Source organism: Hibiscus syriacus, unplaced genomic scaffold, assembly GCF_006381635.1.
Source record: "Hibiscus syriacus cultivar Baekdansim isolate YM2019G1 unplaced genomic scaffold, ASM638163v2 tig00110556_pilon, whole genome shotgun sequence".
NCBI lineage: Eukaryota > Viridiplantae > Streptophyta > Magnoliopsida > Malvales > Malvaceae > Hibiscus > Hibiscus syriacus.
In genome coordinates this window covers 2075055-2089394 of record NW_024062779.1, presented here as the reverse complement: position 1 = coordinate 2089394, position 14340 = coordinate 2075055, and the positions used below count along the sequence as shown (strand labels likewise).

Below are 14340 nucleotides of genomic sequence, written 5' to 3'. Positions count from 1 at the left end.
GTTTTACCTTGAATAATTCGGAATGAGAATTTTTTTATAATTATATATATATATATATATACACACACGTGTGTGTGTGATTTTAGTCTTAAATCTTATATCCAAATAATAAGGTTAAATTATTTTAAGAGACTGAGTTAAGAATTACAAAGATTTTATTACGATAATTTAAATATTTTTATTATCGATTGGTTTTCGAAACAATATCTATAAGAGATTTTTTTATTAACATAAGAGATATTTGTGATATAGAGATATTCTTTAATATCAGGAGAAAATTTTGAATTTATATTTTTTTAACATAACATACGTTTAATAGATTAACCGCTAATGACATCAATATACCACATTCAAATCAGAACCAGGTGTTTCATAACTATAAAAATAAATACATAGAAATAGTTAAATATACGTGAATATAATATTTTAATCGATAATTTCACAACAACACAATGCATGATTTTTAAGAAGTTTTTTCTCAACAATATTGTAAATTTTAATATTATCTCTTTGAATATAAAGGAAGGAAAAACTTACTAACTTAAATTATAATTGAAGTTTGATAAACTACACCGTTACTCACTCTACTTTACCCTCTTTCTCATATATTGCCCACCAAACTTTCAATCTTTCTAATTTGTTTACTGAACTTTACAAATTGAATCATTTTGTTCACTCCCTCGTTTTTTCTCTAATGGTTGATTTTTTATTTAATATAAAATAATTAAAAAATAAAATAAAAATAAAAGGTGGTCGGATGCCACTGCCAGCCACCGTTGACCGCAAGTAGATGGTGGTCGTTTGGTCCCAAAATGGTATGGGTCGCTTCGTCTCGACGTTGTGAGTTTGAATCCGACCTCAATTTTGTCGGAAGCTGCTCCGAAATTCACAAATTTGAGATTGAAAATTAGGAAATCGAAACGTTTCAGTCCAAAATCATGGGTTTTGAGACATTTTCCGGTGAAACAACCACCAGATCAGGACTCAGGGGGTCGAGACGAACTGACCCATCCCATTTTGGGACCGAACGACCACCATCTACGACGGTCGACAGTGACTAAAATGAAAATAACGTGGTGACCGACAGAGAGAAAATGGAAAAGAGAAGGAAAAAGAGTAAATTATTACTCTATCTCATATTTTACTCACCAAAACGACGTCATTTTATAGTATAGTTGAGTTTTTCAAAACAACATTGTTTTGATTCCTGTGCCACGTCATAACGACATTAAAAAAGTTAACAACAGAATGAGCAAAATGATTCAATATGTAAAATTTAATAGGCAAATTAGAAAAATTAAAAGTTCAGTGAGCAAAATAGGAGATAAGTGAAGTAGAGTGAGGAATCGTGTAATTTAGCCTTCTTTATATTAAAAAGCTCTATAATTGAAGTTTATTAATAATGATTAGCGCAATGGTAATTTATGTTGAAAATCATGTTTACAATTTTAGAAATGATATTTATAAAAAAATATAATTGTATATTTATAAATCTAAATAATAAAATTAGAATAAAAGATTAAAATATAATTGAAATTTTTAGAATTAAACAAGTACCTGAAATCGACACGTGTATCAATATTCTTAATGAATGGATCTATTGTTGGACGTTGAATTATAGGCTTTGGATACTCGTAGGGCGCGGGATATATTAGGGCGAATTTTCCAAAAAATCATTCTATATCCATCTTTATTTCCCTGTCATATATTCATTTAATTTTATTTTCAGAACTAACACTTTTTGCAGAAAGACGTAGTTCATACATCGCGTCTTACGCCACGTGCTGAAAGATGCATAGTATAAAAATTAGGTGTTAGTTTCGTAAATTTTTTAAAATGTGACTAATATATAATTAATTTTTGTTAAGGTGATTTTTTGTGTAAAACCGTTAATTTTTTTTTTATTTTTTATGTGTGCAAAAAAAAACTTTCTCTATTAAAATCTTTAAATATTCTTTTGCAAATTATTTTTATAATTCGACAAATTTTTATTTTTGTATGAAATTACACAATACGTATAATCTAGTGTAGGAAAACTTTGAGTGTAAGTAATTTAAAATATGAATAATTTTATAAAAGTTTTATAACTAGTATTTCTTTTACAAAATGATGATGATGATAAGAAATGTTTTATAATTTAAAAATTATAAATTTCATATATTTTTGAAAAAATTATTGACTTTTAAAATTAATTGTTTAAAAATATAAAAAAAATATTAAAATAAACTTTTAATTACAATTGAGGGATCAAATGAATTATTATTCATTAATTATTATTTTTAACAACAATTAATAATATTTATTCATTTTTAATAAAATTAGAATTTAATATTTTTTTAATATTTTTTAAAATTAATATTAGAAAAAATATTTTAAATATATAGGTGATATTTTTTAGTTTTACATTCTTTTTTTATTGAATTTTCTTACAAGTTTAGATAGTAACACAAAAGAAAGGAAAATCATTAGATTTTCATGTATGCATTTATACTTTTCTTTTAGAAACATTTTACCATAACTTTTCTTAATTAATTTGAATAATAGTAAAATAAATGATTAATTTAAATTATAACTCATATATTTAAAAATTAATAAAAATATAATAAAAAAATTAAAGTGAATAAAATTTAATAAAAAAAGAATGTCAAGCTAAAGAATCAATAATTTTAATATTTTTTATATTTATAAATAATTAATTTTAAAAGTCAATAAATTTTTCAAAAATATATGAAATTTATAATTTTTTAAATTATAAAATATTTCGTATCATCGTCATTTTTAAAAAAAATACTAGTTATAGAAGTTTTATAAAATTATTCATGTTTTAAATTACTTACTCTTAAAGTTTTCTATACTAGATTATATGTATTGTGTAATTTAATGTAAAAATCAAAATTTGTTGATTTATAAAATAATTTGTAAAAGAATATTTAAAAATTTTAATGTAGAAAGTTTTTTTTCACACAAAAAAAATAAATAAATAAAGTTGATGTTTTTACACAAAAATCACCCTAACAGAAATTAATTACATATTTGACACTATTTTAAAAATATTTACAAAATTAACACCTAATTTTTACACGTGACGTCACATCAGCGTAAGGTGCGGTGCATGAGTTGCGCCTTTCTGCAAAGGGTGTTAGATCGAGAAATAAAATTGCATGGGTATCTGACAGGGAAATAAAGATGAATAGGGTGATTTTTTGGAAAATTCGCCATATATTATAGCGTTCCAATATAAAAGAATATTGTCACTGTCAAGCACATGTAACGTAAACCCGATAATTATACTACCATTTTTATTATAGATTATTAATCGATAGAAATGCTCCGGTAAGATATTGGCAAAAAAATTTATCCAGTTAAAGTACCATACATATTATTTACTTGAGGATTAAACAGTAACATCAAAAGACATTGAGAACACACGATGTTTTAAAGCTACAGTTGAATCACGATGACTGATCTTGTTTTATTGCTGAAGTTCTTCTCTCTCTTTGTTGCAGCCCTTCTTTGTCTTCCTCTCTGTTGCACATTTTAAGTTTAAAGCAACATAAGAGGTGAAAAGTATGAAGACGATACATATTTCAGCTGTCTTTAAAAAGATGTTAGGTGTTTCGATCGACTCTTGTCATCTACTGTAACTTCCACCCTACTCCAAAAATATTTTATCGGTCAAATATATTTACTCTTTTGAAATATGATTTTAAACCATCAAAATTGTTAATAAACAATTAAAATTAAAAATAGAGGATGATTCGATTATAAGTAATTCAAACTATCAGATTTAGGAATTGGGACGAATATTCGGAGAAAAAGGTAGCTGTAAAAATGGTAATAATCATGGCATTAAAATAGGAAATGATTTTTTCTCTTTTGGAAAAAAAAAGATAGTTATGCGATAGTCTTAATATACGATTAAAAAAATATTATCTAAAATATTAATATTTTTTAAACATTTTCGGTAAAGTGCTACCTAAAATATTATTTTTTTATCAAAAATGTTAATTTAGCTACTTAATTTCCGGTTAAAAAATAATATTTTAAGTAATGTCCGATATTAATATTTATGGTAAAAAATAATATTTTATGTAATACTTTACTATAATTGTTAAACATTTTAGGTGATGATTAATATTAACATTTTCAGTAAAAAATAATACTTTAGATTGAGTTTTACAAAAAAATATTAAAAAATATTAATATTTATAATAATATATTTTATTAACCGTATATTAAGATTATACTATTTAGACATCCGATGAGGGGTTGTGGGGGAGACAAAACAACATTACGTTTACATGGAATTATTAAGGTGATATTATGACACACGGAGTTCGGCTTTTTCTTCAGGAAACTTCCTCCGCCTCCGCACATTCGACCTTCGTACAGTTGCGTTGTTCGTCCGTAAGCTGTCCACGTAACTACCAACTTATGGACTACATTTCTCATCATCCATACAACTCATTATATATTGATTTTTCAAATAATCCTGCTAACTTTTTAAATTAGTAATACCATTTAATTTTATTATAAAATAAAATTTTAAAAATATGAAATTAAAATAATTTTATTATATTAAACATTTATTTTTAATCACATTAAAGAGAATAAATTAAACACTCAAAAATATCTTAAAATAACACTAAATAATATATTTAAAACCATACATAGAATATAGGCTTCGTTTCCAAATAATTCAAACGATAAAAAGATTAAGGAAATATAGGGGTTGAAAAATCAATTTAAAAATAGGCTATTTATTATCTTATGTTTTAATTTTTTGTGAAAAAAATAACGAATTTTATAAAATATAATAAATAATTAAAACCCATAATATGAACATGACGAGTTATATATAATTTATCGTCCAATTTACATGACAAGTTCTATTTTTAATATATTTTATATGGTTCATTATGTGGACATCATGGTTTCTATGATCTATATGTATTATAACAAATGGCCTAAAACTTAAAAATAATTTTCTGTATTTTTCAAAAAATTTCTTCGCCCACAATATTTTCAAAATTTATTCTAGAACATGTTTAATTAAATTAAACAACCTTAAAACATATAAAAAATGATGTCAATGGTAAATGATAAATACTATTACAGAAAATAAATATAACGATAGAGATACATTAATAATTAACTTTATCATAATTTAAGTGTGATCTACTTAGAATGATCACGAGGATTTGTTGATATGAAATAACCATATTAATAATTCAGATTGAGAGTGAATATGTAATATAAGTGAACAAATATCAACTAAAGAGATTTAAATTTAAGTGTACAAACTAACCGATCTCTGTAGTAAAAATACTTCTTGTTATCTCTTGAGGTATTAGGTTCGAACATCGTGTACGTAGGTATGTGAACGTTTATGATCAAATAGTTAAAATTCTTTAAACAGATAATATCTTATATTCATCCAAAATTTATTAAAAAAACATATCATGAAATAAAAAATATATTACAATAGAATAAAAACCATCTACAAATTTTATTAAAAATAAGAAAATTTATTAAATAAAATAATATAAATAAATGTATAAAGAATCTAAAAAAATAATAAGATATATTTAAATATATTTAATTTTTACATTTTCTAATATTATAATAATAGTCATGTATTAACTTAATTAACATTTTAATATTAAATAAATATAAAAATTACTCTTATTTTTTCATATACTATTAATTTTAGTCCATTTTAATCTCTAAATTTTCATTTTTTCTTCAAAATTATACATAATATTTAGTTTTTGTTTCATTTAAATCTTTATTTTTAAGAACAAATTACATCGTTCATCACTCAATTATCTTACTACTCCTAATTTGATACGAAAGTTTAAAAATTTTCAGTTTAACTACTCAACTTTTAAATTGTTCATATTTTAATCACTCTAATTTATTTTATTATTACCTTAAAAAAATAATTTATTTTATTAATAGTTTTGACTTGAAATTTTTTATTATTTTATTAATATATAACTAAAAATAAAAAATAAATTTGAAAGTTAGAGTAATTAAATTAAGAGTAATTTGAAAGTTAAGTAATTAAATTAAAAAAGATTTAAAATTTTGTGACTAAAATAAGAGTTAGAGATAGTTTATAAATGATTTAATTTACACATAAAAAAGTTGTCGCATGCAAATCACCAGTTAAGTTTTTAACGACGATATACTAAAACGAAATAAAAATTAAATCTTAAGTATAATTTTAAAATATTAAAAATTTAAATATTAAAACAAATCAAAACTGATATTTTAAATACTAAACACTAATTTAATCATAATTTATTTATAAAGTACTTATCATCATCAGATATATCATGATTCACGGCATCTTCTCTCTCGAACTCCTCTGAATTGTTTTTCCTTCTTTGCATCACTGCATCTTTCTCTCGATTGAACCACTAGGATTTTGATCGGTTCTTGATTTCTTTTTCTCTACTACAGTGGCATCGATTTTACTAGTTTGATCAGATCTTGAAATTCCTTAGTTAAACTCCTTCACTCGATCATTATTTGGGATTCGTTTCATTTGTATCTAGTTTCAGTTACGTAAGTAGAAAAAAATGCCGGCAGCATTCGGAGCCAGATTGACGACGTTTGAGGATTCAGAGAAAGAGAGCGAATATGGTTATGTTCGTAAGGTGAATTCCTCCCTCATTATATTATTTCTTACCTTCCCAACATCATTTTGATTTGTTTTTAGGTTGGATTGAGTTTAACTGGATATGTTTCGAAGATTTTTATTGAATGATTTGCATTCTATCATGTGAAAAACCTTTGATTTTGTTGATTTTTGACGTTTTTTGTGCTTTATGATTTCTTGATCTGTTTTTTCAAGTTTGGATTGAGTTTTTTTTTCTTGATCCGTTTCCTTTGTTAATATTAATTATAATGATTTGGAAAATTGAATCTTTGATATGTTTTTCTGGGGATTTTTTTTCTTTTAGGTCTTTGTAATGTTTGATCGGTGAATTTTAGACTGATCTGGATGTCAATTTACACGAGTATTCCGACGCTTTATTTTACATGTTTTTATTTTTATTCAAACGGCTAGTTAGCCTAATAATATGTTATATGTGTTGGGACTTGGGGTTTTCTTTTTATGTTGCTTTCACTGCTTTGTAGTCTGGTAGCTTATCATTGACTTTCGTTTATATTTCCCTTCTTTTGGGGGGGGGGATTAGAGATTCGTTAATAAAGTTTGGCTCCTTTGCTGGTTTCCAATGACCGTTTATTTTGTCAACCTACTGTAGCTTTTGTTAGACCGGTAGTAGTAAATGTTGTGATTTGTTTTGTTTGAATTGCTTTCATTGCTCAATGTGAGCAATAATGATCTGCCCGATTTGGATACTCGCCTGGTTCAGAATCAACTTTACTGCCACCTTTTATAGCAGAGCATTTGATTGAGGAAACTTGCTATTATGAATTCAATGACTATACAAATGTAAACTGACATTTTTATGAGGATATATAACTAATTGAGTTGTTGAAGAAATTGCTAGATATTCATTTTTTTTTCATTTTCCACAAAAAAGAATATGATGCTTAAAGTATTTTCTGTTCTATCAACTTGAATTGCTTTTCTGATTGGCTACCAGCCTACTGAAATAGTTGGGTTAATGCATTTTACCCTCTTCTTTTTTTCCCCTTATTCTTCTGGTAGTTCCTTGTTTCTTCACTTCAATTTTCACATTGCAGGTGTCAGGACCAGTCGTCGTTGCAGATGGGATGGCTGGTGCTGCCATGTATGAACTAGTCCGTGTTGGTCATGACAATCTAATCGGTGAAATTATTCGATTGGAAGGAGACTCTGCTACAATCCAAGGTGTTTTATTAATAATAACATTATCCTTTTCAGTTATAGCTAGCATCTATTTATTCCCTTTGTTGTTCGGAAAGATAGTATGTACATAAGAGATAAGTAGGAATTATTGTGGCTATAGTGAAGATCCTTAGCAGAAACTAATAAGAAACTTCCAATTTATTTTTATTTCAGTTTACGAAGAAACAGCCGGTCTGATGGTGAATGATCCAGTTCTGCGGACACACAAGGTGTATTATTGTTTGTTATTTTAAAACTGCACAAAAACTAAGTACCTTACAGTGTGATGATTCTATTTTCAAGCTTATAATCACATGTTCATGTTGGCTGTTGCAGCCTCTATCAGTTGAGTTGGGACCAGGAATATTGGGAAATATCTTTGATGGCATTCAGGTTCAAGAATACTTTACATGAAGTTTAAATTCTTTTATTCCTAGGTCTTTCCGTGGATTATTTTGTCACTAAAAGCCATTAACCTGTTACTAGATATGCTGTTATTTATGATTGCTATTGTGTACTCAATATTAATTGATATCTACTATTTTGATTTGTTTCGATGCTATATATCAACACAGAGGCCTTTGAAAACTATTGCTAAAAGATCAGGTGATGTGTATATCCCTCGTGGTGTCTCTGTCCCGGCTCTTGACAAAGATGTTCTTTGGGACTTTCAGCCTAAAAAAATAGGTAAGGAGCTTCTAAAATGCAACTTCCACGGAAATTGGTTTATGAGGTTGATGTTTGATAAATTGCTTACTTCCTGCAGGTGAGGGGGACCTTCTAACTGGTGGTGACCTATATGCTGTAAGTTTAATGCCCATGCCCTTTCCCTTGTTCTGTCATATATATCTTATAGTAATAGTTTCTTAAGTAAGCTATATTAGATTGCACTATCAAGGTAATAGGCACCTGGATATCCATAGGGGAATAACCTTTGTGGGAGCTGCAAATGATGGTCAGTTGAGTAACACGCTAATCTCATTTTCAGAGACTGGTTGTAGTTTTCCTCAAAAAGGAAAATAATCAGATCATGGTTTTGGTTACAGATTAGGGGTGAAATTTTCTCTCACGTATGGAATTTAAGCAAAAGGAAAATTATCTGGTTTTAGTTTTAAAATAAAATTGATGGGTAGGGTTGATGGGAGTTACTAATTGCAATTTGCTTTTATTTTGACGTGCAAATGTGAGAATATAGACAATTCTGTCTTCAATAAAGCTGTTAAACACCTACAAAAAGGAAGCTGTCCTTTCATTCTATTTAAGTCTAGGGGAAAACGAGATCGTGATAGAATATATATGATTTCGGTGCTTTGCATCTTTTAAGGCGAAATATATGCACCACTTACCTTAGTATAAAGTTGGGGGGGGGGCAAGGGGGGATAAGCTATCTGCCTAGCCCGACTCAAATTGGGCCTGACATAGGCATGAATTATTTATTTTTCAATATTTCCTGAATTATTGTTCATTTAATTATAAAATGTAATTATATTTTTTTACAATATTTTATTACTTTTTATCGGTAAAATGGAATTATGGACCGTCTCAGGCTCGACCATGGCTTCGGTAAAGGAATGCAAAAAAAACAATGGCTGTGGCCTGGCCCTTTAACGCCTATGCTTAAGAGGATATATAGGATGATAGTTTGTTTCACTCATTTTATTTCATTTAGTTCTTATAAGGTCTTTATATTGATAACATGAAATCCAAATGCAGACCGTCTTTGAAAACAGTTTGATGCAACATCACGTTGCCCTTCCTCCTGATGCAATGGGAAAAATCACTTACATTGCTCCCCCTGGTGAATATTCAATAAAGGTTTGGTTGTTAAAACGTGCCATTTATATGCTTTATCGTGGTAAAAACTTTCTTTTTGTTATAATCGACCCTTTTACTTCACGGCAGGATACTGTGCTGGAACTTGAGTTTCAAGGCGTCAAAAAACAATTCACCATGCTTCAGGTCTGTTCTTTTCCTTTTCTTCATGACATTTTGCATGGCTTTATGTGACGGTGGGTTTGGGATCAGTTGTTGATTTGTTTGGTCAAGTTGTTGGGTGGGTCTGGTCATCCCTACCTAGGAAGGTTGAGCTGTCTTATTGGCTGCCAATTGTTAAATTTGTAGTCACTTTACATTTGGTTTTGACCAGTTTCTTTAAGCGAGGTCAATACTTTGCCTGCATTACTGATAACTACTAATCACATTTTTTATTTGGAATGTTCTACACTTGTCTGTAGACATGGCCTGTGCGTACGCCAAGACCTGTTGCATCGAAGCTTGCTGCAGATACTCCTCTGCTTACCGGGCAGGTAAGTCTTACTGTAGGTTGTTTCCATTGACTCTTCTTTCAAAGGATGTGATTTGCTGATGAATTTTCCCCTCTCTTTTTATTAGCGTGTTCTTGATGCCCTATTCCCTTCAGTTCTTGGTGGAACTTGTGCTATTCCTGGTGCATTTGGATGTGGTAAAACTGTCATCAGTCAAGCTCTTTCCAAGGTAATGTTCTTTCCCATATATTTCTATTGAGCTTTAGCTTCTTCCAATCATAGATATTCATTGTGGTTATTTTCCTTATCACATGCAGTACTCTAATTCTGATGCTGTTGTCTATGTTGGTTGTGGAGAGCGAGGAAATGAAATGGCTGAGGTGTTTTTTCATCTTCTGTTTTGGAATATTAATCAATCTTTGGAGATTCTAGTGTCCTGATTCTATGTTTCTTTTTAGGTTCTTATGGATTTCCCTCAATTGACAATGACATTGCCTGATGGTCGTGAAGAATCTGTCATGAAGCGAACAACGCTTGTGGCAAACACGTCTAACATGCCTGTGGCTGCCCGTGAAGCCTCGATTTATACTGGTAAAAGCGATGATCTGCTTATCATATCGATTGCATATCAAATAATTGCTTGAAGAGTAATCTTTGGTGCTAATGCCTAAGATTTATCTATGTATTACTTTTGGGAAATTTCCATAAATTATAATAATGATTGCGAGGATCTTGATTTGTTATTTCTATTATTCTTATTCTTATTATCTAATGTGGAACAATACATCTGCTTGTAACATTCTTTTGGGTTTCTATTTCGCGGATTTGCAGGGATCACTATAGCTGAATACTTCAGAGATATGGGCTACAATGTTAGTATGATGGCAGATTCAACATCTCGTTGGGCAGAAGCATTGCGTGAAATTTCTGGGCGGCTGGTAAAACTCTTCTTGTGAACTTCACTAATGGGATTTTTTTTATGAACTTTCATAAAGTTCAGGGTTTTAGTGCTGCTATTGTTTATCATTTAACCGTTTATTCAGTGTCTTTTATTTGCTTGTGCTTTTTATATCTAATTTCACTTCATCAATGAAAAGGTATGTAAATATTAGTTGTTTCTGTGTCTGATGATTCTGGTATTCACTCGCCTCACAACTTTCTTTCTATTAAGCTAATTTTGCTATCTGTTTTAATGTGCCTTGCAGGCAGAAATGCCTGCTGACAGTGGTTATCCTGCTTATCTAGCAGCAAGATTGGCTTCTTTCTATGAACGTGCTGGGAAAGTTAAATGTCTTGGTGGGCCAGAACGTACAGGGAGTGTCACAATTGTTGGTGCTGTTTCTCCTCCTGGAGGAGATTTCTCTGATCCTGTGACGTCTGCAACCCTCAGTATCGTCCAGGTATACATAGTAGCTGTTCAGTATTATTGCTTTTCCTTATAAAGGTAGCTATTTGCTGCTGCCTTTTAGCTTCAATGAATTTTGGACTTCTCCACAGTAAAAACTTAGCTTCTTTTCCCTGTTGGTTTGAATGTTAGGTTTTCTGGGGTCTTGACAAGAAACTTGCTCAGAGGAAGCATTTCCCTTCTGTCAACTGGCTTATTTCATATTCAAAGTACTCAGGGGTATGTACATAATCTGATCCCTCTCAGTTTGAATTTTCCCAAAATTCATTTTCTGTCTATTCTTCTCCCAAGCTGGCTTTTTTCCCAAGTGACACCAGTCTTTAATGGTTGTTTCTCTTTTGTTCTCAGGCATTGGAAACTTTCTATGAGAAGTTTGATCCAGATTTTATTAATATTAGGACAAAAGCCCGAGAGGTGCTTCAGAGGGAGGATGATTTGAATGAAATTGTCCAGGTTTGTTTCTTTATGTTGCAATGTGTCTTTGATGGAATGAACCTATTATAATGCTTAAAGACTAGAAAGATGGAGAATATTTGAAATGCGGAAGTTTTGAATTCTGTAGTTCAGTTTTGACAAAGTTTTGAATCGTACACAGCATAATGTTACTTTCTCCCTTTTGTCCCCTCCTTTTTGTTTTCACCACCATGTTCGTTTTTTAATGTTAACGGAAGTTTATGTAGCCTGCGGCAACAAATGTTTAGAACATCTTCCATCTCATCTCATTTCAACACTCAGTGGATTTTGTATATTTTCAGCTTGTTGGAAAAGATGCTCTGGCTGAAACAGATAAGATCACCCTGGAAACTGCTAAACTTTTAAGGGAAGATTATCTTGCTCAGAACGCATTTACTCCGTAAGCTCATCTGTTGCTGTTTTATATCATAAAATTGTCTTAAGTAGCTATCATTGTATCAATGCCTGTCTTCGTATGGTAATCCTTCTATGAAATGTTTTTGGATTTTTTGAGACAGATATGACAAGTTCTGCCCATTCTACAAGTCTGTCTGGATGATGCGCAATATTATCCATTTCAATAATTTGGCCAACCAGGTGAAGCGTCTATGCTCTCTGCCACTCCTTCAACTGCTGATCAATGCAACAATGTTTTTGTAGAATTTTTATTATGGTCATTTTCAGTTGTTTGGTAAAGCTAGGGAAGAGACAATGACCAATCTTTTTAATTGGATCCTTACTATTGTATTTTACTTGAAAAGTTGTTGAAGTTGGTATTTGAAATTCTAAATATCCATGGGGCTAAAGATTTAGACCGTGCCATAATGCTTCATTTTATTGCTTATATATAAAGTACAATTCCAGGTTCTAGAAAAAGAGGTCCACTTTGCCTTTAGCAATTTTATCCTGTTCTTCTGGAATTCTAGTTAAGTGGGTCATGTGTACTCTTGAGAGGTGTATATTGAGCTCATATCATTTTGCCTCTAGCTTTGTACATTTCAAACACTTTGGTGTCTATGCTATTTCATTGCTGTACTCTTTATCTTTTTCATTTATCAACTGGAGTCTGTAGGACTAATGTGTACTGCAATTTCCATGTGCAGGCGGTAGAGAAAGTAGCAGGTATGGATGGTCAGAAGATCACATACACTCTTATCAAGCATCATTTAGGAGATCTCTTTTATCGATTAGTGTAAGTTGAAGTTTTGTGATGAAAATATCTCTTCTAATGATTTTTTTGGCTACATGCGCTAGGCGGTGCTTAATGCGTTAATTTCTCGACACAGGTCGCAAAAATTTGAAGACCCAGCAGAAGGAGAGGAAGCTCTTGTGGAAAAATTCAAAAAGCTCCACGAGGATCTGACTGCTGGTTTCCGTGCATTGGAGGATGAGACTAGGTGAACGGAAGTTTTCAAGTTAGACTTTCCCAGCCCCAAGGTTTCGGTCGTTGGGGTAGGCTCTTTCCCTATCAATGTTTGTGTGTACGAAAATTCTCTTTCAGTAGGTGCATATTGTGCTGGCGTTGCAGCTCTGTTGCCCTGAATTCTAGAGTGCTATATAGTCTCGAATTCATATTTATTTTGCCCTTTCTTTTTTCTACAGCAGGAGACTAGAACCGTGATTTATTATTTTATGTTTTCTAATTTTGCAATAAGATGTGTACTTATATTTTAAATTTCGTCTTTGTACTTGGCTGGGTGTGGGAAAATGATACCGCGTATAACAACCGTGATGAGATATTAATATTCATAATTGAAAAAAACTGGTAACTAAACCAACGAAATTTGGTTAAAATACCAAAAAAGTGCAAATAAATAATTCCATATTTGAATTGAACAAGGACCGTTCCCACCACCACTACTAAGCATGTCAAAGCAGGTGGAGAGGGCAAGCACTAGTTAAAACATACAGGCTAAAATAGATAATTGAATAAAGCAACTGCAAATTAAACGGCATAACATGTAACATATCATCAACAAACTCCACAGAACAAAGCAGTTATCAGTTCTTGAGCTTTGGTACATGGCACATATGTTCCATCTGAAAACACCGAGATACCTTGTGTCACACTTCTGTTTACTTTCATCTTCAATTCCGCCGTGTAGTCATTAGCTTTTCAAATTCAACTCCGAGTTACAGCAGGCATTTTGTTGAATACAGGTTAGAATGGTTGGTGCAAAGATGCTGCAGTTGCTACTCCTGATTCCATGTCAACTAATCATTACGTATTCAATGCCTGCTCGAACCAGGGTAGGAGGAATCAGATTCATCTTTGAGTAGGAAATAAATATGGCAAACACAAACTTACTCATTCAGGTACAAGCGAGTGCCATAAGACCTTTCTTGTCCGATGTAAGATTGATTAATGTATT

At 30.6% G+C, this 14340-nt stretch overlaps 1 protein-coding gene across 1 annotated transcript; it reads left to right on the top strand.

The window, feature by feature from the left end:
- The first annotated feature begins 6587 nt into the window (after positions 1–6587).
- On the top strand, positions 6588–13422 carry LOC120131755 (V-type proton ATPase catalytic subunit A-like). Its single transcript, XM_039148683.1, has 20 exons — positions 6588–6665; positions 7723–7849; positions 8021–8076; positions 8183–8239; positions 8422–8533; positions 8613–8650; positions 9560–9661; positions 9749–9805; positions 10081–10152; positions 10238–10339; positions 10428–10490; positions 10569–10701; positions 10942–11048; positions 11316–11510; positions 11648–11734; positions 11864–11968; positions 12271–12368; positions 12487–12565; positions 13072–13160; positions 13255–13422. Exons 1-20 carry the CDS (start codon positions 6588–6590, stop codon positions 13367–13369), a joined length of 1872 nt encoding a protein of 623 aa, XP_039004614.1. The 3' UTR covers positions 13370–13422.
- The last annotated feature ends 918 nt before the right edge of the window (positions 13423–14340 follow it).